The 20,417-nt window shown below is 36.2% G+C and overlaps 3 protein-coding genes across 3 annotated transcripts; all 3 read right to left on the reverse strand.

Annotated features, from left to right (window-relative positions):
• Positions 1-55: 55 nt before the first annotated feature.
• Positions 56-5,527, reverse strand: lrrc31 (leucine rich repeat containing 31). Its single transcript, XM_043226912.1, has 12 exons — positions 5,367-5,527; positions 5,141-5,222; positions 4,404-4,619; positions 4,184-4,330; positions 3,923-4,090; positions 3,284-3,454; positions 2,271-2,438; positions 1,901-2,068; positions 1,666-1,830; positions 1,417-1,584; positions 983-1,327; positions 56-166 (listed from the first exon to the last, which is right to left on the reverse strand). Exons 2-12 carry the CDS (start codon positions 5,151-5,153, stop codon positions 96-98), a joined length of 1,800 nt encoding a protein of 599 aa, XP_043082847.1. The 5' UTR covers positions 5,154-5,222; positions 5,367-5,527; the 3' UTR covers positions 56-95.
• A 559-nt stretch (positions 5,528-6,086) lies between these two features.
• Positions 6,087-15,185, reverse strand: skilb (SKI-like proto-oncogene b). The gene is made up of 7 exons (XM_043226793.1): positions 14,973-15,185; positions 12,319-13,498; positions 9,838-9,926; positions 8,822-8,991; positions 8,548-8,744; positions 8,221-8,433; positions 6,087-7,842 (listed from the first exon to the last, which is right to left on the reverse strand). Exons 2-7 carry the CDS (start codon positions 13,375-13,377, stop codon positions 7,633-7,635), a joined length of 1,938 nt encoding a protein of 645 aa, XP_043082728.1. The 5' UTR covers positions 13,378-13,498; positions 14,973-15,185; the 3' UTR covers positions 6,087-7,632.
• Positions 15,186-17,365: 2,180 nt separating this feature from the next.
• Positions 17,366-20,293, reverse strand: zgc:194621 (uncharacterized protein LOC795037 homolog). Its single transcript, XM_043225882.1, has 5 exons — positions 19,668-20,293; positions 19,445-19,503; positions 19,075-19,158; positions 18,733-18,806; positions 17,366-18,647 (listed from the first exon to the last, which is right to left on the reverse strand). Exons 1-5 carry the CDS (start codon positions 19,976-19,978, stop codon positions 18,630-18,632), a joined length of 546 nt encoding a protein of 181 aa, XP_043081817.1. The 5' UTR covers positions 19,979-20,293; the 3' UTR covers positions 17,366-18,629.
• Positions 20,294-20,417: the final 124 nt, after the last annotated feature.

Consider the following 20,417-nt stretch of genomic DNA (forward strand, 5'->3'; position numbering starts at 1 on the left):
GTTGTTGTTGTTGTTGAACTTTTTCAGTTGCTGGCAAGCAAAATAATCCACAGGACAGTTGGTTACATTTGTATTTATTATAATTAATCACCAAGTTAGTGTTTTTGATTACAGCCTTTTTGTCCATGTGTCCAGTCTTTGGAAATGTCACAGACTGCCATGATGTCTGCGAAAAACACGTCATTTATGTAAATTAATTGCTCTGACACTTAGTCTTCGCTGTATTGGGTGTCACATGCAAATTTTCCAACAGTTTTGGCAGGACAGATAAAAGTCAGAGAGATTTTGATTTAGCAAGTTAAGTCCACTGCAAAAAAAATAGGCTCGTCTAATGTTTAGGTATTGTTTCTAGTCAAAATATCAAAAAATTCTTTAATTAAAATGCATTTAATAGATCAGCAAAATTACATAACATATTTACTCTTTAACTTAAGAAAAAATTAACTTAAGTACTTGTAACAATTACATTTATCTGCCAGTGGGATCATTTTAAGAATATTTTACTTACCCCCAAGAAGATTTACTTACAAACAAGAATAAATATCTTAGTAATGTTTAGATATTTTGACTATAAACAAGACAGAAATACTACGTAGCATAAGCATCCTTTATAGTGTCTTAAACAATCAATGTAAATAAGAAGGGAAGCAAATGAATAATAAAAAATACTCATAATCTCTAATATAGTGCAAACAATCAACAGTGATATTCAATACAAAAATCACACAGATGTAAGAATCTCAGTTAGAAGATGCTTGAGAAAGATGATGTATGGTAATCCTACTTTAACCCTATGCTAACTAGTTAAAATTTAATTTCCCATGCTTTCATTTTAAAATGCAAGTTTGAAAAATGTAAAAGAAATTGGGTCAAAGGAAAATATGTAATGGTTGAATGCCTTTCAGTCATCACATTCTCAGTAACATCTTAATTTTTCAGTACCTTAAAAAAAATCATCAAAGCGGTTGAAATGCTTATTAACCTGCAGTTTTTGGTGTGGGCGTGGCCAGCCTGTCACATTCCAGGATGACATTCTTCTTGCTAAGAATTTTTTCCAGCTTCTCTCTCTCAGCTGAACTCAAAGCCCAGTGCTGCAGAGACAGACGGGTCAGGGCCGAGAGCTGCGGAAGGGCCTCCAATAAGGCGGGCAGCCAAGGAGACACTGAGAGAGATGCAGAAGGACTCAGACTGACATCCAGCTCCTCTAGTTCCTTCAGAGAGGCAGCCTTCTGAAAGAGAGACGTCCAACCACCGTCCCCGACGCTACCATTATAAGACAAATCCAGCTGCTTCAGATGGGATAGAGCTCCATGCTGGCAAGCAGATTCTGCAAGATTACAGTTCGCCAACGTTTCATTATTTGGATGTTTAAAGCTGTATAGAACTTTAACCTTTAACATAGTTAATTTAACTGACCTAGATGTAGCACGTCTTCAGTGGTTAAATTACAGCTACTCAGTCTGAGTTCCTGTAGTTTGCAATCAGGCTGTAAAGGCTCCAGAAATTGCCTCAGATTTTCTCCCACACACTTGTTCCATGACAAGTTCAGGCTCTCAAGCTGTTTTAGCATCTGCATTGCGGTAGCTTTGAAACAATTTGAAAAAAAATCTCATCATTTAAAACAAAACTAGTTTAATGTTTTTTTTTAAACTACTAGTTTCATACCAAGAGCGTTGCATGCATGTGCGTTCAAAGCACAGCTGTTTAGAGGAAGTTTGGTTATCTGAGAAAGAGGGAGAGCTTGCAGAAGATTCTGAAGTGTATCTCCAACAGTTTTATTGGATGACAAATCCAGCTCTCTGAGGTCTTTGAGAGATGGAGCTACCTGGACTGAGAAGGCAAGTTAAAATAACACTACAAACAACTTCAACTTGAAATCAACAATAAAAATCTGTCTTACCTAAGGCCAACACATCCTCCTTTGATAGACAGCACAGATGCATGTCCAAACTTCTCAAGTGTGGGAGGAGAACTAGGTTAGTGGCCAGAGTGGTGAGACCTCCACCTGCTTCTTTATTACACGACAGATCCATGAGCTCTAGCGCAGGAATGAACCTGAGTGCCTGTCCTTTTAACATTTCACAAAACAAACATCTCCAAAATTATTACTTTAACTGACATGGTTACTCACTGATATTTGAGTCTGAATCTGGAGCTTCCTGGTATATAATTTAATGTGTGTGCTTGGAAATTTGTAGCTGTGTTACTAATAGTTGTTTGCCTGCCACTGAGGGTCTATTTCGAAGGAATTTTGATCACTGCTTTCATACCCAAAACACTTAGGCTGTCTTTACAGAGTCCACACATGCTCAGTTGTAGGGTCTTCAGTCGTGGAGTTGATCCTAGAGAGGAACTGAAGTTCTCCATTCCCTTGATTGACAGCTTATTATTGGACAAATCTAACGCCTCCAAACTAGACAGCATGGGAAGAGCCTCACCTGTAGAAATATAGTATTGCTTCTTAAAGAAAATTAATGTATTGCCATTCATAGCCCATTAGGCTTATTCTAAATGACCTAAAACTGAAGTATATACACTCAAACACATTGGTGGAATAAAGTATTTTTACTTTCTTTTTTTTACTATATCTTAGTACTTTTTAGAAACAAAACATACTATTCCAAGGTTATTTTAAAAGGTAAAAAAAATCCTAATGAACTTTTAACTAACTACTTTAACCGGTCTGGTTCACAAACCTCTTTTAGTGATTTATATGAAATCAACTACTGATTGCATCAGTAAAGAACTGATTCAATGATTCAATCAGAGCTAGTCTCAAGTTAACAAATCGCTAAATCTGTCTAGTCTGACTCAAAATGGGCCACGAACTGTGAATAATGTGTTCCTCAGTTTGACTGCGCTGATTTTTAATAATTCATCTCTTATCAGTAGACCCCTCGCTCCTTAAGTAGGCATTCTGAGCTGGAGGAATAATAAATGGTAGAATATGTTTGAGATATTTTAACCTAAAAAGTAAGAAATTATATTTAGCATAAAATACATTTTATATTTTAAAAATATTCCAAAAAATATTAAATAAACCAATTTGTCATTGTTATCATTAAAACCTTTACTCAAGCTGAAGTTTTTACTGATGTTCTGTTTAATCAAAGTATGTATAGTTAAAATTTATTTTAGTGCTCAAGTCTAAGCTATCTAGACCACCACTGCCCCAAAAATTTAATTTCATAATTTTCAATGTCATATAAAATCCTACAGGGGAATAGTTGGAGGTTCTATTCCAATTACCATCATTATGAGTTTTATACAAGACGTGTCATACTCAGAGCTGTAATGTCTGTCTCAGAGAGCTGACAGTCCACCAGGCGGAGTTCCTTCAGTGTGCTTTGAGGTTGGAGGTGTTCTGTTAAGTGTCTGAAATTTCCTGCTCCAACGCCAACATTCCAGGACAAATCTAGCACCTCTACTAGAGGAACGCAGTCAAGGGCTTCACCTTGAATATAATTTTAAGAGAGGTTTGCCAGTTGTTCAAAAATGTTTTATATAATATGATTTTGTAAAGGAAAATGTGTGTATATTTAGATTTTCATGTATGAGGTTAATTCTTTCTTTCTTCAGCAGAGAATTTAAAGAATGTTGGTAACCAAAAGTTCCCCACTGACTTCCATTATATTTTTGATAATACCATTGAAATCAATAGGACCTGAAACTAATTGCTCTTCAAACTATCTTCTTTTGTGTTTTTTTGTGAATTTAACTACACCATTGGCTTGTACAAGCTCCGTTGAGTTTCAGTTCACATTAACTTCCATTGGAAGTCACTAGGTTACCAACATTCTTCCAAATGTATTCCACAGAAGAAAGAATGTCATGTTTGTACTGACATAAAAAGTAATGAGAATTTTCATTTTTGTTCGAAATGTCTTCTTAAGTCATAAAAATAAATGAATACTTCCTGTACCGAGAGCAATAAGGTCTTGATCTGTCAATCTGCAGCTACACAGCTTCAGCACTCTCAGTTTCCCTACAGGCTGCAGGTGGACAGTAAGGGCCTTTAGGGAGCCTCCAACCAGATCATTCCAGGACAGGTCCATCACCTCCAGCTGAGCCAGAAACGGCAGTAACGTGGCTGAGGTAATGTCAAAACAATAATTGGAGACTGTGACACAAGTACGGCCTTGTTTATTGTACTGTGGGAAAAACAGCACGTCAAGACACCCACCTAGTTCCACCACATCTGTAGCTGTCAGATCACAGTGGCTCAGGCTCAGATTCTGACTGTGAGGGGTTTTCCCAAGCTTCTGAACAAACTGCTTCACTCGACCCCAGCCCACAACAGAGCCAGCCTCATCCTCTGTGTCATTGATCTCTAATAGAAAGAAAGGGCGTGTTATATCTATATTCGCATTAAGTCAAGTCTTCTAAAAACATCTAATGCTCACTTTTGCCAGGCTCATTATTTTCCTTTCCCTCACTGGCATCTGATTCTTTCGTTTCAGGTATGCCTACGTTTCTCTTGTCACTGCTCTCTGACGGGCGGAAGAGGCGGCCCACAGACGGTTTCTTTCTCTCTGTGAAAGAGGCTTTCCTTCGGAGCTGGTTCATAATCAGATCCAGAGGAGATCTTTTCTGAACACTCTCCTTCTCTTTGTTAGATTCTGCAATGTGATGACAAAACAGTTTAATTCGTTAATAGTCTCCAAATTGATTTATTCTGAAATTAATAAATTATTTAGTGTTGCATAATTGCATAAATCATGGTGATTTGAGAAAAAAAATATTTGTTTTAATCTTACACAAAATTAATAAAAAAAAGATACTGTTCCCATTTCATAGACAGGGCTTAGCCACAGCCAGAATTAGGCCATAGTTCAATTAGGACGTTTAAGTCATTTTTATAAACATGCCTTAGAAAACAGATCAGATATACATTTAAGTCTAGGACTAGGCTTAAGCCTTGTCTGTGAACTATATTTTGCAGGAAAAAAAATATCAGGATTATTATCGTTCCTAATGTGTCACAAAACTTTTACCTAATTGTTAATGTATTTTTGCATTTGACTATCATGCGATGTGGTTAATTCTGCTTAATCTTTAAGGTAAAATGAAAAAATATATATATAAACAACGAGGTATAATTTCGTATTTTGAGGTTGACCGGGCAATCCAAATAACATACCTGTTAAATCCATTGCTTCTTAAAAGAAGATCTCTGCTTATCTGCAGGTAATTTACGTATGAATATAGTGTCCTTTTTAATCCTAAAACGAATACATTCATATTTAAAACAGCATGAGAGACAGTCGATTTATTTGTTCACTTTCTCATATCCTGCTCATCGTTGCAACAAGACCTGTTTTAAAACCATTCGATCAAAATTGTAGAATGACTTGACCCGTTCCTACCTTATAATATTTCTTAAATCTTTTACATGTTACGCATTCATCAGTGCGCGGCGATTTCAGGTAGTCTATTTTCAGTCTGCATTTACGTCTGTCACGTTCATCACATTCATACCGGATCCCGGAAGTTGGGCTGAACTTTGGCTTTAAAAAACACTGTAAACAAAAAAGCCGTCACATGAACCCGGTCACTTTAAAAGCCTCGTTCATTTAAAATCTTAGTTATTCATTTATGAAAATTGCACAAAGACGCGAATTTGCTGAGTGGACACCGGAGATGGTTAAGGAGACCTCCTTAAGAAAAGTTTACTATGGTAATCATGGAAACCGATGTCTGCTGAAATATTCTAGTTACTAAAGTTAGTGCTGAAGTTTATCTCCTTCAAGCATTGTAAGAAGCTTTCAGGTGTCTTTGCTGTTTTTATACTTTTTTAATGGCAGTGGTGGATGATACCATATTAGCCTACCAAAGATAGTAATTTATAGTAAATACTATAGTGTTTTTGAACCATACTAATGTATTATACTGTATATATATAATTTACAACACTTGAATGCTACAGAATACTGTAGTATTAACTATAATGAACTGAAAAACAATGATAATGTAGTATTATATATATATATATATATATATATATATATATATATATATATATATATATATATATATATATATATATAGTATGGTTCAAAAACACTATAGTATTTTCATTTCTATAATATTTTTCCATGTCTGTTTATTGTAGTACATCTACCATTAAATATCATAACTGTGATACACACACTGAATTTTTATTACAAGTAAATGCAAGTCATTGTATATAATCATATATAATCATTTTTATTATTTTCCCCAACAGCACATTAATATATAATTTCCCATGAGTTAATGTAGAAAGATGACATACAAAAGTTGGTGGATGATACAAAGTGTCTCAATCACAAGTGGAGGTAGGACAAAAGTGTCATGTCATACGATACACATAAAAGATGGCACTGGCAAAGATAATTAACATTTTCTACTCAACAACATCATTGTGAAATTATGTTTGGCTTAAAGGTTAGGAAACAATACTCAGTATATCTGTATTTTATATATATATATTATATATTTCTTCAATCTCACATGCATCTTTAAGTCAGCTGGAAACTGATAAACGGAAGAAAATCATTAAAAGAAATATCATAGCAGCAGCACAGAGGTATTTATCAGTCGTATGCCTGACTGACTACTCCATCCATCCACTTCTATACACGAATACACATCCTATAGCTTTTCTATGTATATATCTGTATGTGTTTGTATGAGGTAGCAACTATTTAACATCTTAACTGTTAAATTTTGGATATAAAAGCAATTACAGATAAGCTGATTGTCAGTTACAGCAAACAATAGCAATACATAATTTTCTTTCTGACACACAGAAGAATAACACATCTTTCTCTGAGCAAAGTACATATAGGCCTGTTTGTCTAGACATTTATAGAATGTAAAGTACAAGGACCGTGTCATATGCTTAAACCGTAAATGGTGTGGCCACGAGTTTTTTAACATCGCTTTTAAAAGCTATCATTTTCTTGTCCGTTTGGTGTTAAAGGTCCTTGAAATGAGAGAAAAATATTCTGGTCGTCATTAAAAGAGGAAAACATTCACTGTAAATGGCATAGAAAACATTTTCTGAACTTCATACCACAGTGTAAACATAGTATATTTATCCATATTTTATGAAAGTACACATGCATATATTTTGTACATTCATAATGAGCATAACCTACATAAAATATAAACAAAATATGGCAAAAAGAATGTTAAATATGTATAATTTGACAAGATTATTCACATAACATTTATCCATGAACAATAAATATTTTAGAAACGGTATCAGTTCTGATATATATATATATATTTAAACAATTTGAAAAAAAATAATAAATTTGATATCAGTAGTCAAAGCACTGATAAACCAAAACAGATGGTGTTGATTGTACGCTTGCAAGGTTAGTGGTTTGCATATTATTTCTAACTACTTAATTTGTATCAACTCACCAAAAAACCTTATTCTCGTGTCCAAAAAAATCAGTTCAACTCAATAGTTACTCAACAAATTCACAGCATTATACCCAAACCTACTCAGGATGACACGAATTGTATAATTGTTCCGTAGAACTGCAATAAAAACAACTTTGGCATCCAATTCCAAAACGGTAACACCAAATGACTCTTGAGCACAGAAATCAGATTGCGGGTTTGTGACTGTAGACAACGCTAAGGTGTTGGGGACATGAGTGTGTCACTACAGGCTGAAGACATGGGACTGTCCATTGAAGCAGGGTGGGCAGATTCCCTCATCTGATGTTTGAGCTCAGAGATGGTTCGCTCCAGCCTCTCTCTGGCTTCTCGCTCTCTGCGTAGCTCTTCCTGCAGCTCCTCGCGGTCTTCCTCAGCGCGGTCCAGCCTCTGACGCAGCTCTGATAACTAAGCACAGAATGCCATTATTCAAAAGGTATCAAATATCGTTCCTTTTTTAAATGTTAATATAAATACATTGTACAGTTAAAAAATGTGGGGTTATTTTTTTTGAGAGATATTAACACAGTCCAGCAAAAATACATCAAACAGATCATTTTTAATTAAATAGAATGAAATGCTATCCCTTTGAACTTTTAGTTATTTAAATAATAAAAATATTAAACAATAACACTGTTTTTTTACTTCTATATACAGTATATAAATTATATAATATCTGAAAAAATAATTTTTCTCCCCACCATCCTAGAAAAGTGTGCAAAAACAAAGTATGACAAATTATGAACACGATAAGGACTCATGTGTATGTTTGCGATTGGTCGGTACCTGTTTGGCGTAGATAGTTTCCTGGTGGGGCTCAGTAGCCAGCTCTTTGCATCTGCATTCTTGCTGCCTCAGCTGGTCGAGTCGGGACTTTAACTTTCTCTGTTCCTGCTGCACTTCACCGAGCCTCTGAGCGTGTTCAGTCTGAACCGCCTCCAGCTCCCCGTGTAGGTCACAGCGGTCTGTGGCTTCACCTTGACGGAGAGCCTGCAGCTCCTGTTCACAAGTACCAGAGTGAGAAAGAGTCATTGGATACTCACACGCACCTTCTGGCAAATGAAAAGGAGGTGCTAAAAGTGTGCTTTATTGTAATCTAGTCGGGATAAAAACCTTTTCAAGCTGCTTCTGTCTGCGTAGTGTCGACTGAAGTTTGTCGTGTTGGGCACTGTACATCTGAAGAAGCTCCATCACCATGCCGTCCTTACTGTGCTCCACAGTTGAGCCAACCGTCCCCTTATAAGATGCCGTATCTACTTTGTGCCATTTGTCTGGACTGGAATCGTCTGACTGGCCGTGCTTTTCTTGTTCTGTATCAGTTAGATCTCTCATAAAGAAACATGTACATTTATTTGAGCAATGCGACTTGCGATGGAAGCAAACTGACCTGCATAGGTGGGCGTCTTTGGGTCAGGGTCATGTGCTTCCTGATTCTTTTCATCCTGAGTATCGCTGAGCGTATCTGTTCCTGGAGACCCCATTTCCTTTCCAGGAACATACCCAGGGTGTTGTGCCAAGCCATTACCTTCTAGCTTGTCAGGAATGCACTGGTACCAGCTGGGGAGAAAAACAGTAAGATAAGTCACTTGCTGTTTTGAACTACTTCCAATAGTAGATTAACTGTAATATATATATATATATATATATATATATATATATATATATATATATATATATATAGTTTATTAATATATACATTTTAAACAAAAACTATAATTATCTAATTCTAAGAACTTCTAAGAACATGCTTCTAAGTCCAATCATATTTTACCTCTAAATCAAGAAAAAAAAAGTAAATATGTATATTTTGCAGACAGCAATGCCTATTTTTTTAATTAAGATTATTTTAATTAAGATTATTTACATTGTGTTATTGCTGTCAAACAATTATTTTTTGTTTATATAATAATACATGTATGTGTACTATGTTATACATGTGTACATGTATGTGCACTCATTTATTCCTCAAATAAAAATTTTTTTTTACGTATTTCAGTGTAACAACTTTTTTTAATTCAAATTTTAGATTTTTAATTCATTTACATTTTTTTTATTATTGTTATAATTATAAGGTAATGAGTCACTATACCGAGAACAATAAAACTTTTAATTTAAGTTCATTTACATTTATTTTAATTCAACTTTTATTTAATTTTTATTTTTGATAATTATGAGGCCATGTGAATGATTACTAAGAACAATAAACTAAAAAGTAAAACACCCAATGAATTGCAGTAATTCAATATTTTACAGTAATGAATAGTGTAAAAATATTGCCACAGTACAAAATAAATATTGTGCTTTGTATGTCATTATATTTATGATTATGATTCCTGTGAAGAAATATGGCCAGAATCAGATTTTTCTGATACATATTGAAAAATGTTTGTGAATGAACTGAACCTTTGCCACATGACGTCAACATGACCGGGGTCCTCCTTAAGATTGGCAAGCAAACGTGAGTCGAACACAAAAGCAGGTGAAGATTCTCCCTGAAAGAGAGAGATAAAAAGAACTCGTTAGCCTGGTTTCACTAACAAAAAGGGATTGATTAACCCATTGTGCGTTAATGCGGATTGCTCTTAACGCATTAGCAGTCTGAGTATTCTCACTTGATGAACATTCATTTAATCCATTTACTTGCTAAGGCAGCCTCCTAAAGCACACCAGTATGAACCGTGTCACTTCCGCACACCTTCATGCACGCAAACATTTAGTTCTTATGATTCATTCTATTCCAGTAGAGAAGCCAGATCTAGAAATATGTGAATAAGACTATCACTGTGAAAGCTCATCCTGGATTAACTCTCTCATTTTGGCATGTTTCACAGGTCGTGTGTGATGTTGCACTCCCTAATATAGGACAGAAACTTCAATCTGAATACTGGAGGAAATGTGGACCTTTCTCCCATCAACAGCCGGTAACGTAAGCCGCTTTAATGTAAATAGGCCATGTGATCTATCATACAGCCTCAGCGACCAGCTTGCACACCACATGCGCTCTCAGAATGTGTGGACCTTTAAAGAAATATAAACTGCACACCCACACTATGTAGAGAAAGAAATTTCCTTTATGGTCATAAAGTAACAATTCACACATACTCAAAAGTCCCTCTTCTGTGGTTAGGAAGCACGGCCCTGAAACTGTTCTTCACTCAATACGTGGTTTTTCTATGGAAATAGCGTCTTTCTGATTGTACGGGTGAAACTGTATACCAGCGGTAGGCACAGTTTGGTGTATGTCTCTTAGAAACAAAACGAGCAATACAGGTTTATTAAAAAAACACGCACACTCTTTCATACATTTACATGTGAAGTCATGTGCGAGAGCTCCAGACGATTCTGGTTGGGGGAAGGGTGTGCTGTCTGGGGGCCGTCACGTGGCGCTCGTGGCACGAGGACTCTAATCTACGCTGCTATTTACGAAGTGACATGAGCAGGATGGTCACTCATAATGCACTACAATGGCATGATTCATTTGCGACTTTGTGAAACTGCTCAAATGGGCCAGATTTGACTATGTGGTTCAATTTTAATTTTAATGTCAGTTAGTCTTCCTGCATTGACCTTAACATTGCCATTGACATGCACATTACAGCATATTCATGTCCATTTGTTTAAATTTATGGTTATAAAATTGTAAAGACAGATATTTTTAGATAATTTTTATGGTCTTTGGAGGTATATCGAATATGTATCAATATTATACATTTAATGTAAACAGAAAGTTTAGTCTGTATCTGGGAAAATGGGGCCGTCTGAGAACAGTGGTTGCTGGAGATGTTGTTGAAGCTCTGGCTAAGCATTATATAATGAGATGGGAATTCACTGAATGGGCTGAGGTTTGATTGGCTGAGAGGGAGGCTGGGACCAGGGGTTTGCTCTCTGATTGGCTGGTGATGGAGGTCCTGCAGGGTGAGTGCTGGGCCTGTAAAGGGGGAGCAATACTCTGCAGGCACATGTAACAGAATGTCCCAGCCATTCTCTTTCACTCCCTTTCTCGATCTCTTTCGCTCTTTCTTTCCTCAACTGTTTTTTTTTCTCTCTTCCCTCCCTCTCTCCCGCCCACTCTCCTCTCTGTTTCTCTCCCCTGTTGCCGTGGCTCCCGCTGTTTGTGCAGACTCTGTCAGAAGGAGTTTGAGAGTCTAGTGACCTGGTCTGAACCACATTCAGCCATTTCCTTTGGAGGGAAACATCTGGTGTAGCATGAGAGCTGGTTTCAGCTGACCCAACACTAGATTTTCTGTTTATTTTCCATTCAAAACATTTCTGCAAATTTTTGGCTTGGACAAATACGGTCTTTCAAGCTTTCTCAGCTGCAAATGCGTTAGCCACAATAACTCGCTTATATGGTGAATCTCACTAAACATTTGAGAAACATATCATATTTCATCTTATAATCAAAGAAAAAACATTTTATAAGTTATCTATCTATCTATCTATCTATCTATCTATCTATCTATCTATCTATCTCTGTCTCTCTCTTTATACACACACACACACACACACACACATATATATATATATATATATATATATATATATATAATTATATTTTATAATATAATATATATTATAATTAATTAAATGCTTTATAGTATTACAATACCAATAAATCTTATTGGTGCAAAAATGTGTTTTATTTTTGTAATAAAAAAAATTGCAAATTCACCTTTTTTTTATTTATGGAGGTATTTTTGTGTGTGTGCGCTTCACTGTAAATGTTTTAAAGGGAGGAAACATTAAAACAACATTAATGTACCATAACTCATAAATACAAACCAATATTCATTTACATATATCTTTGGTTATATTTTGCTGTACTCCAATACATGAACTTCCTCCTTTCTGAACTAATATAGACTGCAAATAAGAGATACTTACAACATCCGGCTGCCTCTTCTCTTGTTGGAACTTCACCTTCATATCCTCCAGAGATTTCTTTAGCTTCTCTTCCTCCGCTGTTCCCAGATGTCTTTGTGCCAGCTGCAGATAGCAGGCCCACTTGGCTGAATCGAAGCCCCAGTGACATGTGCGTTTGTCTGGCTGTCGATGGGAGTGCATGACAAAGCGCTTCGGGCAGAAGAGCATCCGGCATTGGGAACAACGGATACAGTGCGCATCCGGGCTGGAGTAAAGCTGGGCTACAAACAGGCCTTGACACTTGCCCAGACATTGGTGTTCCACCCAAAACCCTCCAGATTCCTCACCGTCTTTCTCTTCCTCCTCTCCATCACGGTACCCTTTGTGTAAATCACAAGAGGGTTCCTCACCCGGATGGAGCAGGGTGTTGCAGAGACGCTGGGCATCGGTCAGCGTGATGAGGCCGCAGGATGGAGTCCCTGGAGGAAGGATGCCCAGCACTTTGAGGATGTGTAACTGTGTGGCATCGCAGCGGGAACAGTATAAATACAGCTGGTCGCACACAGAGTTGATCTGCTGCAACGAGAACTCCCGCAGGACGGTGTTGAGCAGCTGGGGCAGACAAAGACGCAGTTCGCCTCCTACAGAGAAGCAGGAGATGGATTCGCCCTCCAGACAGCAGAGGACAAGCTCTGTCGAGCTGTCAGGGGGAACTAGTACGGGTCCCCCTGCCATACCTCCCTGAGCCAGAGGGGGCGCTATCTTATACTGCCCATGATGACCAGTGAAGGCAGCCGGGCCACCGAGAGAACACTGGCTGCTCAGAGAGAACTGCGCTAGAGTGTGCTTCAAACCGGGACTCAGATCCGGATTGCCATCCATTTTGTTCGCCGCCTTTGAGACCTGATAGCCGAGAGAGGTCTCTGGGATCTTTTTGCAGGATAAATTTAGAGCAGCCATCACACGTTTCTTTATGGGTGTGCCGTCTACGGCTTTGTCTCGCATCAACCTCTTTAGTGGTACTTTTAGAAGTGCCTGTTCCTTGGGGAGGTCTTGGCGCTTGTTCTCAGTAGTTGCCATAATGTTGTTTATGGATATCGCTAAGCTGTCTTCGGGGACCAGAGGATACACAGAGGAAGTGACAGGAATGCAGTGCTTTTTATATGTGGATCATAGTAGGTCCTCAACACTTCCCAGATGGCTGAAAAATCCAAACAAGCATCACAGATTACTAATGATCAAAAAAGGGAGAGACAGAGATAGTAAAACGTATCAAGGAACCATTTTAAAATGTTTTAGATAAATTGTAATAAGATAAAGAAATATAAAAAAAAATCTAATATAATACATTACTTCTATCTCTTATAAAAGTATTTCATAATATTTAAATACGTATTTAATAATATAATATTTATTTAGTAAAATTCATTTATGAATCTTAGACAACAACATGGCATAAACTGACTGTTCCACATCAAGAAAAATATGAACCAAGTTTATTGTAGTTTATTAAAACTAAGACCATTAAAACATTTTTGTGTCTTTGAATCAGGATTTAGTTAACTAAAATTAAAAAGTAAAACTAAAAAGTAAAACTAAAAGACCAAAAACCAAAAAACTACTTGAAATAAAATAAACATTAACTGAACTAAAATAAAAAATATATAATAGTCTAATTATTTAAAAAAACTAAATAACTAAAATTAATAAACATTAATAATAATATGTACAAATTACCATAAATAAATACATTTGCTAAACCCTTTACTGAAATTAAAAATATAAAATGTACATAAAAAATATAAAATATGAAAACATGAATAGGAAGTATAATAGTATTTGAATTATATTAAAGTAGCCTGGAAAAATTTATTCATTTACAAAACAGTTTCTTCTAAATAATTACCTACCCTCGATTTCAGGAAGGGTTAACAGTATTAGTCTGGTTGTTTAAAGCGGTCATGTCTTTCGTCAGTGATAGCGCAATTTTCTCACAAATTAATCATATCTGTAATGTGTTGTGACTGACTGCATGTAATAGACTTTACACCCCCTCTCACAGCCAGAGGCCCCGCCCTCGTCGCCAATCCCCGCCCCTGACCGGTCTTACTCACAGCCAGAGCCCCGCCCCTCCCCCTCTTGCCTTGGTAATGACATTCACTCGTGCCAGAGACCTCTGCGGGACTACCCCCATATGTTCCCACACCTATGACACTTTCACATTTCACAACAAACTGTAAAGGCACCCCTCGAGAAGATTTCATTGCGGAGAAAAAACGTCGGGTTCTGTAAATTTATTGGTGATAAAAAAAAAAAAATGTAGGTAATGACTGTGTGAAATATGATCACCGCGGTGATGAAAAAAACAATGTAATATTGTATTTTTTTCTAACTGCGCTTGAAATAAATAAAATACAACCGTAGCAGATTAACGTTATTGCCGGTTATCAAATAGCATATGCAAGAGCAGTCTCAGAAAATATCACATGTAAAATTCAACCGAAAGAGTCGAAAATAACCCTTCAAGATTTTATACGCTAAAGAAGGCATTTCATGTAAAGACGCGGCAGGCAATTATACGAGGACCTAAATATATGATTCCTCGATCATGCAGTTTATAGAAATATAAAATATTGATACGTGCTTTCGAAAAACGGCATGTATTTAAAGCTTACCTTCAAACCTGAAGTGTGAATTCAGCGTGGTTTTGACGAGAAGATAATAAAAATTATGGTATTTTTATGCCACGGGATTCCGTGCCGGAGTTCACAGCAGAGCGAGCGCCCGTCGCCCTGACACCGATAACACTGGAGCGGACTTCATGCTGATAGACTACAACGTCAATCCACAACCCAACAACCTACGTCACCCGACGGGCTGCCACGGCTAGACGGCGTGATTTAGCGGAGGAAGTCTGTCTCGCGATCAGGGGGCGTCACCCGCATTCCTATAAGTCCCGCCTTCGTCACTGATTGGCGGAGCTCTTTGAGTGACTTTGCAACTGTTCAATTGCCGATTGCCATTCTGTCGCTTCTTCCGACCACAGCCATAGCAACCGTAGAGAGAGTAGGAAGTCTGTCTGACCAGATGTGTCTGACGATCTCGGGTTTACGTGCGGTAAACGTACTCTAATTATTGTAAACCATGGTGAAGGTGTGTCTTTGTTCAGACGTTTATAAAACGGAGATTTTGTCTTATGCGGTTATCTTGTTGCTTAGTAAACGCAGGTTAACTGACGTATCAAGTCAGTTTTAAATAAAGAAAACACCAACAGGGGACCGTGACTAAAAATAGTCCCACCATATTTTATTAAAAAGTATAGTAATAAAAAATCATTTAATTAGGCACAAATTGCATATAATTTTTCTTAAATGTGTAACCAAGAAAATAGGCTAACATAAATATTATGCTACTGAAATTTTAATGTGAAAAACAGTTCTCAGATTTTTTTTTCTCAGATCTAGCCTATTTAAGATTAGACTTTTGACTCTAAACGTTAGAATCACTAAGATAGCCTTTGCGACAGCTTTACTGTCTGATAACTCCTTGTGTGATTATCTTTTATATATTATATATGGCATATATTTATATATATATATATATATATATATATATATATATATATATATATATATATATATGTATTTTTATTATTATTATTATTATTATTATTTCAGATTTAGCCACATACTACAACAAAATTATTAGTCATATACTGTCTGATAACTCCTTGTGTGATTATCTTTTATATATATATATATATATATATATTATATATATATATATATATATATATATATATATATATATATATATATATATATATATATATTTTTTTTTTTTTTTTTAATTATTATTATTATTATTATTTCAGATATAGCCACATACTACAACAAAATTATTAGTCATATTATCTATCTATCTATCTATCTATCTATCTATCTATCTATATATATATATATATATATATATATATATATATATATATATATATATATATATACTACATCTGTCCTATCCTGTTATTCAGCACCACATTACTGTGACTAACACACAGCATAACATGCGTATTCATCCTTTGCCTTTGTTTATGTAAATCATCTGTTTTTCAGTGTAGTAGAGGGTATTGTGTCATAGTTCTTTGCATTGATCAGTTGGCATTAACTGTAAACATCCATTGCCTTTGATTTACCTCTAACACTATGTTTAAGACTATTTACCACTTGATACCAAATCTTTAATTTATATATACGTATTTGTATATGTAAATATATGTTAATAAAAAGGAATGTTAATACAGGACGTAGTGTCACCTTGCAGGTCCTAATCAATCCATATATTATATTTGAACTTTATTATTTCTTTACTTTCTGTTTATATTTTTGTAATGATGCCTTCAGACATCCATCTGCATTCTCTTTCTTCTTTGTGTCCTTTTCCATGTGGACATTAGCATAAGGCAAATGGTTCTAATTTGACTTTCATTTGCGTCAAGGTTTGCATTTCTATAGTTTAACTGCTAACATGTTGTTCACACCCTGACCTATATGCCTGGATTACTCAATTCAGAGGAAACACCCTCATGGTTCGACTTTTGTACAACTGTGTCGTAGAAAGAATGAATGTAAGCATCATAAAATTGTATTTCTTAACTAAATACCCTTTCATTTAAATAAAAATACCATTTATGAGTAATTAAAGACCATTGTGAAAACGTATGCAACACTGGTTGGCCACTGCATATATTTTCGGTTTTTATTTTCCCAGGAAAGCTATTTTGTGTTTTTTTTTTTCCTTTTCTTTTTATTCAGTCTGCAACTAATTTAATGTCCTTTTGGGGCCTTTGCCTTTTACTTTTCATTACTTTCAGACTCTTAGAGAAACCTTTTAAGGGTATTTCAAAGCATGGCAATAAACAACAACAGTTACTCTGCTGTTTTCAAAGTGAATTGGAAAGTTGCAAAGGTTTGAAAAGCAATGGGTCAAGTGGCAGACCTGGAGGCAAAACAAGTGATTCAACTCATCCAGAAAGAGATCCAAGAGAAAAAAAAAAATTTAATATCTTCGCGAACCTTAAAGCAATACAGTCAAGGTTTATGAATTATGTGCAGTGCAAACACAAGTTATTAAATGTGACCTAAAAACAACAGGTGAAAAACTGTATTGTGTGGCGACCGATGACTGATGAACGGACTAAGACTCGCTAGATTAAAGGAATAGTTCAACCAAAAATGTTCTCACCCTCAGGCGGATGTAGATTGTTTTGTTTCTTCAGTGGATATAAATTTGGAGAAATTCAGCATTACATTACTTGCTCACCGATGAATCCTCTTTCATCGGAGGAGGTGTAATTATGGATTAAACGCCTTATTGATGAATTTATTACAAACATGCAGCTTTTCACTTCACAAGGCATTAACTGATGAACTGGAGTCACGTGTATAATTGTGATGTATTCATCAGCTGTTCAAACTCATTTTGACGGCACATATTCATTGATCAACCGGTGAGCAAATAATGTAATTTTACATTTCTCCATATTTGTACCGATGAAAAAAAATGCATCAGGATGCCTGAGGGTGAGCAGATTTTCAGCATTTTTTTCCATTTCTGAACTATTCCTTTAATTTGCCTGGGAAGAGTTTAGCTCCACAATGCCCTATTTAATCATTTATTTTATTCATTTATTTGCCCTCACCTATCATCTACCTTTCATTATGTTGTCACTCTCCTCTTGCCAAGCAACAGGACCCTGGTTCATATTTTTGGAGCCTTCAAAGCAGACAGCTCCCAGAATATACACAGAGGACAAAACAAAGAGAGAAAAATCCTTGTTGCTAAGAAACAGAGGAAAAACAGATCAGCAGGAGGACCGTTTGCATGAAATAATAGACCAAATTAAGCTGAATTACTACACCATGCTCTGCAATTGTAATAACATAATGTGTATTTGTCACTGGACAATTTAAAAGAAATAAGAAGAATTTTCCACTGTTTTCAAAACATTTGAGTGCACTGAAGATAACAACACAGTCATCATATTCTGAAAATGATTCTTTCATTTTAATGTACAACTTGTTTGTCAGTATATATCTAATGGGGAGTATCTATATTTAAATCGCATTTAATCACACGACCCAGACTTTAGAACAAGCCTAAGAATCACACATTTCACAAAAACTTACTAAATATAGATTTAGAACATAAGGTCACATCAGGAAGTCCATGGAAATTAGCTGCACTTTTAAAATTAAAAAGCAAGCCAGATAGAAATATAACGTTCGTCTGTTGTCGGCAATATTCTAACCATCATTTTTTTGCCCATGAATTTTCTAAAACACATTTTTAACCTGAAAGGGAAAAAGACATTCATCAGATCACCGTGCTTATTATTATGGAGATGTTTCGGTTCACTGCTTATGATTTTGGTCTTACCTGTTTTTGTCTTCTCTTGATTTGCATTTCTTGTTGTTGTTTTGCCCTGACCTCCTCCAGAGTTAAGCACCCACCTGGGAAAGCAGGAGACACGGTGAGACCAAAAAATATTGATGCATGTGGGAACAACTGACCGTGTCAAATGTGGTGACCCAGGAAAACGTAAAGTATTTATCAGTTTCCACACTCACTGCTTTTATACTTATGACGGACCTTCACGTATAAAAGGAACTTTAAGTCCCCCTAGTGGTCACAAAACAAATAATTTTTTTTATTCCTATCAAACAGACTGTATAGGCTTCTCATATTTGTTTTCTGATCATTTATTGTTAAATGACTCACCCACAGTACTAGGAGATATGGAAATGTAACCCATGGCCCGACTCAAGCGTAGATCCTCCAGAGCTGCCAGTTCTGCTTCTGCTTCTGTTAAAAAGCACAGCATTCAATCAGTGAGCAATGACCGCTTAACCTTCTGTAACTTTCTTAAACTAAACAACAGGAAATATCACATATCTAATTATATAAAAATATGTATGTAAAAATAAAATGTGCTTTTGTAACTATATATAGAGAGAGAGAGAGAAGAAGGGGGAGAGAGTACATTTATTAATTTGTATTTATTTATTAATTTGAGCTTAATTTTCCCCTAATTGAAGAAGCACCTATTCAGCAAACAAAGAAAGAAATAAATGTATCACAATATACCTACTTTGCTGAATATCCTGTCTTTTCTTCGGGTTTGGTGCAAAGACTGTAAATGCCTTTTGACTGTAAAAAAAATAAATAAATAATAGGAAAGTGTCAAGTGATCAAAAGTAATAAAGGTAACAAGCTCTAATGAATTTTCCATGGCAACCACTAACTACACAGTTTATTGCTGATGCTTGGATTAAGACCTGATCCACCATATGCTTCCACTGGCACTATCCTACCTGTGGATTTCAGAAAGCGCATGCGAATATGTTTTAGGCACGAGTTGCTCCTTCGGTGCATATTTCGCAGATTTTGACCTCGTTGAAGTCTCGGCCGGTTTCGCCTTTATCGCTTTATTGCTTCTCTCCGTTGCCGCGGGTTTGCATTCGGTGTCACGCGTGCATCCTGGGCAGCTTGATGCCCTGTTTTTGCGCTGACCGACATCTCTGGTTCTGACTGCAGGTGTGGTTTCAGCTGTACTGGCTTTCTTGTTCACATGCTTAGGCTTCGCTGCAACCGGTTTGGGCTTTATAAGTCTTGTGTCCGGCATGTTGAGGCATTCGAGCTCTCACCGATGTGCAAGTTTCCTTATTCCATTGATGAAACTTAATGCGCCGGTTTCAACCAGTGATGTAAAACCGATCGTTTCATTCCAACGGATTGGTGTCTCGCTTAAGACCGTGCGTGTAAAGTTTAGTGGACGACCGTAAACAGCGCGACCGCGCGTCTGATCCGATTACTGAGCGCGCAGGGCACTGTGGCCGCTGGTGACCTCCAGGTAAACCATAGTAACCACGCATAGTAACCGGCACTACTAGGCCTCCTCCTACTACTACCACTAATTAATAAAAGCGAATAATTATAACAATAATAATAATAAGAACATAAAGTAATTTTATTCAACTATATATATATATATATATATATATATATATATATATATATATATATATATATATATATATATTATATTATATATATATTATTTT

Source organism: Puntigrus tetrazona, chromosome 24, assembly GCF_018831695.1.
Source record: "Puntigrus tetrazona isolate hp1 chromosome 24, ASM1883169v1, whole genome shotgun sequence".
Lineage (NCBI taxonomy): Eukaryota > Metazoa > Chordata > Actinopteri > Cypriniformes > Cyprinidae > Puntigrus > Puntigrus tetrazona.

Excerpts from the sequence above, each read along its gene's own strand:
- zgc:194621 (XM_043225882.1), bottom strand. The coding sequence starts at position 19,978 with ATGCCGGACACAAGACTTATAAAGCCCAAACCGGTTGCAGCGAAGCCT. Across the intron at positions 19,504-19,667 it reads GCGCTTTCTGAAATCCACAG|TCAAAAGGCATTTACAGTCT; the intron begins GTAGGATAGTGC and ends TTTTTTTTACAG. Across the intron at positions 19,159-19,444 it reads AAGACAGGATATTCAGCAAA|AAGCAGAAGCAGAACTGGCA; the intron begins GTAGGTATATTG and ends GCTTTTTAACAG.
- lrrc31 (XM_043226912.1), bottom strand. Across the intron at positions 2,069-2,270 it reads AGACAGCCTAAGTGTTTTGG|GACAGGCACTCAGGTTCATT; the intron begins GTATGAAAGCAG and ends AAATGTTAAAAG. Across the intron at positions 1,585-1,665 it reads ACATGCATGCAACGCTCTTG|CTACCGCAATGCAGATGCTA; the intron begins GTATGAAACTAG and ends ATTGTTTCAAAG.
- skilb (XM_043226793.1), bottom strand. The coding sequence starts at position 13,377 with ATGGCAACTACTGAGAACAAGCGCCAAGACCTCCCCAAGGAACAGGCA. Across the intron at positions 8,992-9,837 it reads GTTGACGTCATGTGGCAAAG|CTGGTACCAGTGCATTCCTG; the intron begins GTTCAGTTCATT and ends TTTTCTCCCCAG. Across the intron at positions 7,843-8,220 it reads AAACTATCTACGCCAAACAG|TTATCAGAGCTGCGTCAGAG; the intron begins GTACCGACCAAT and ends TTCTGTGCTTAG.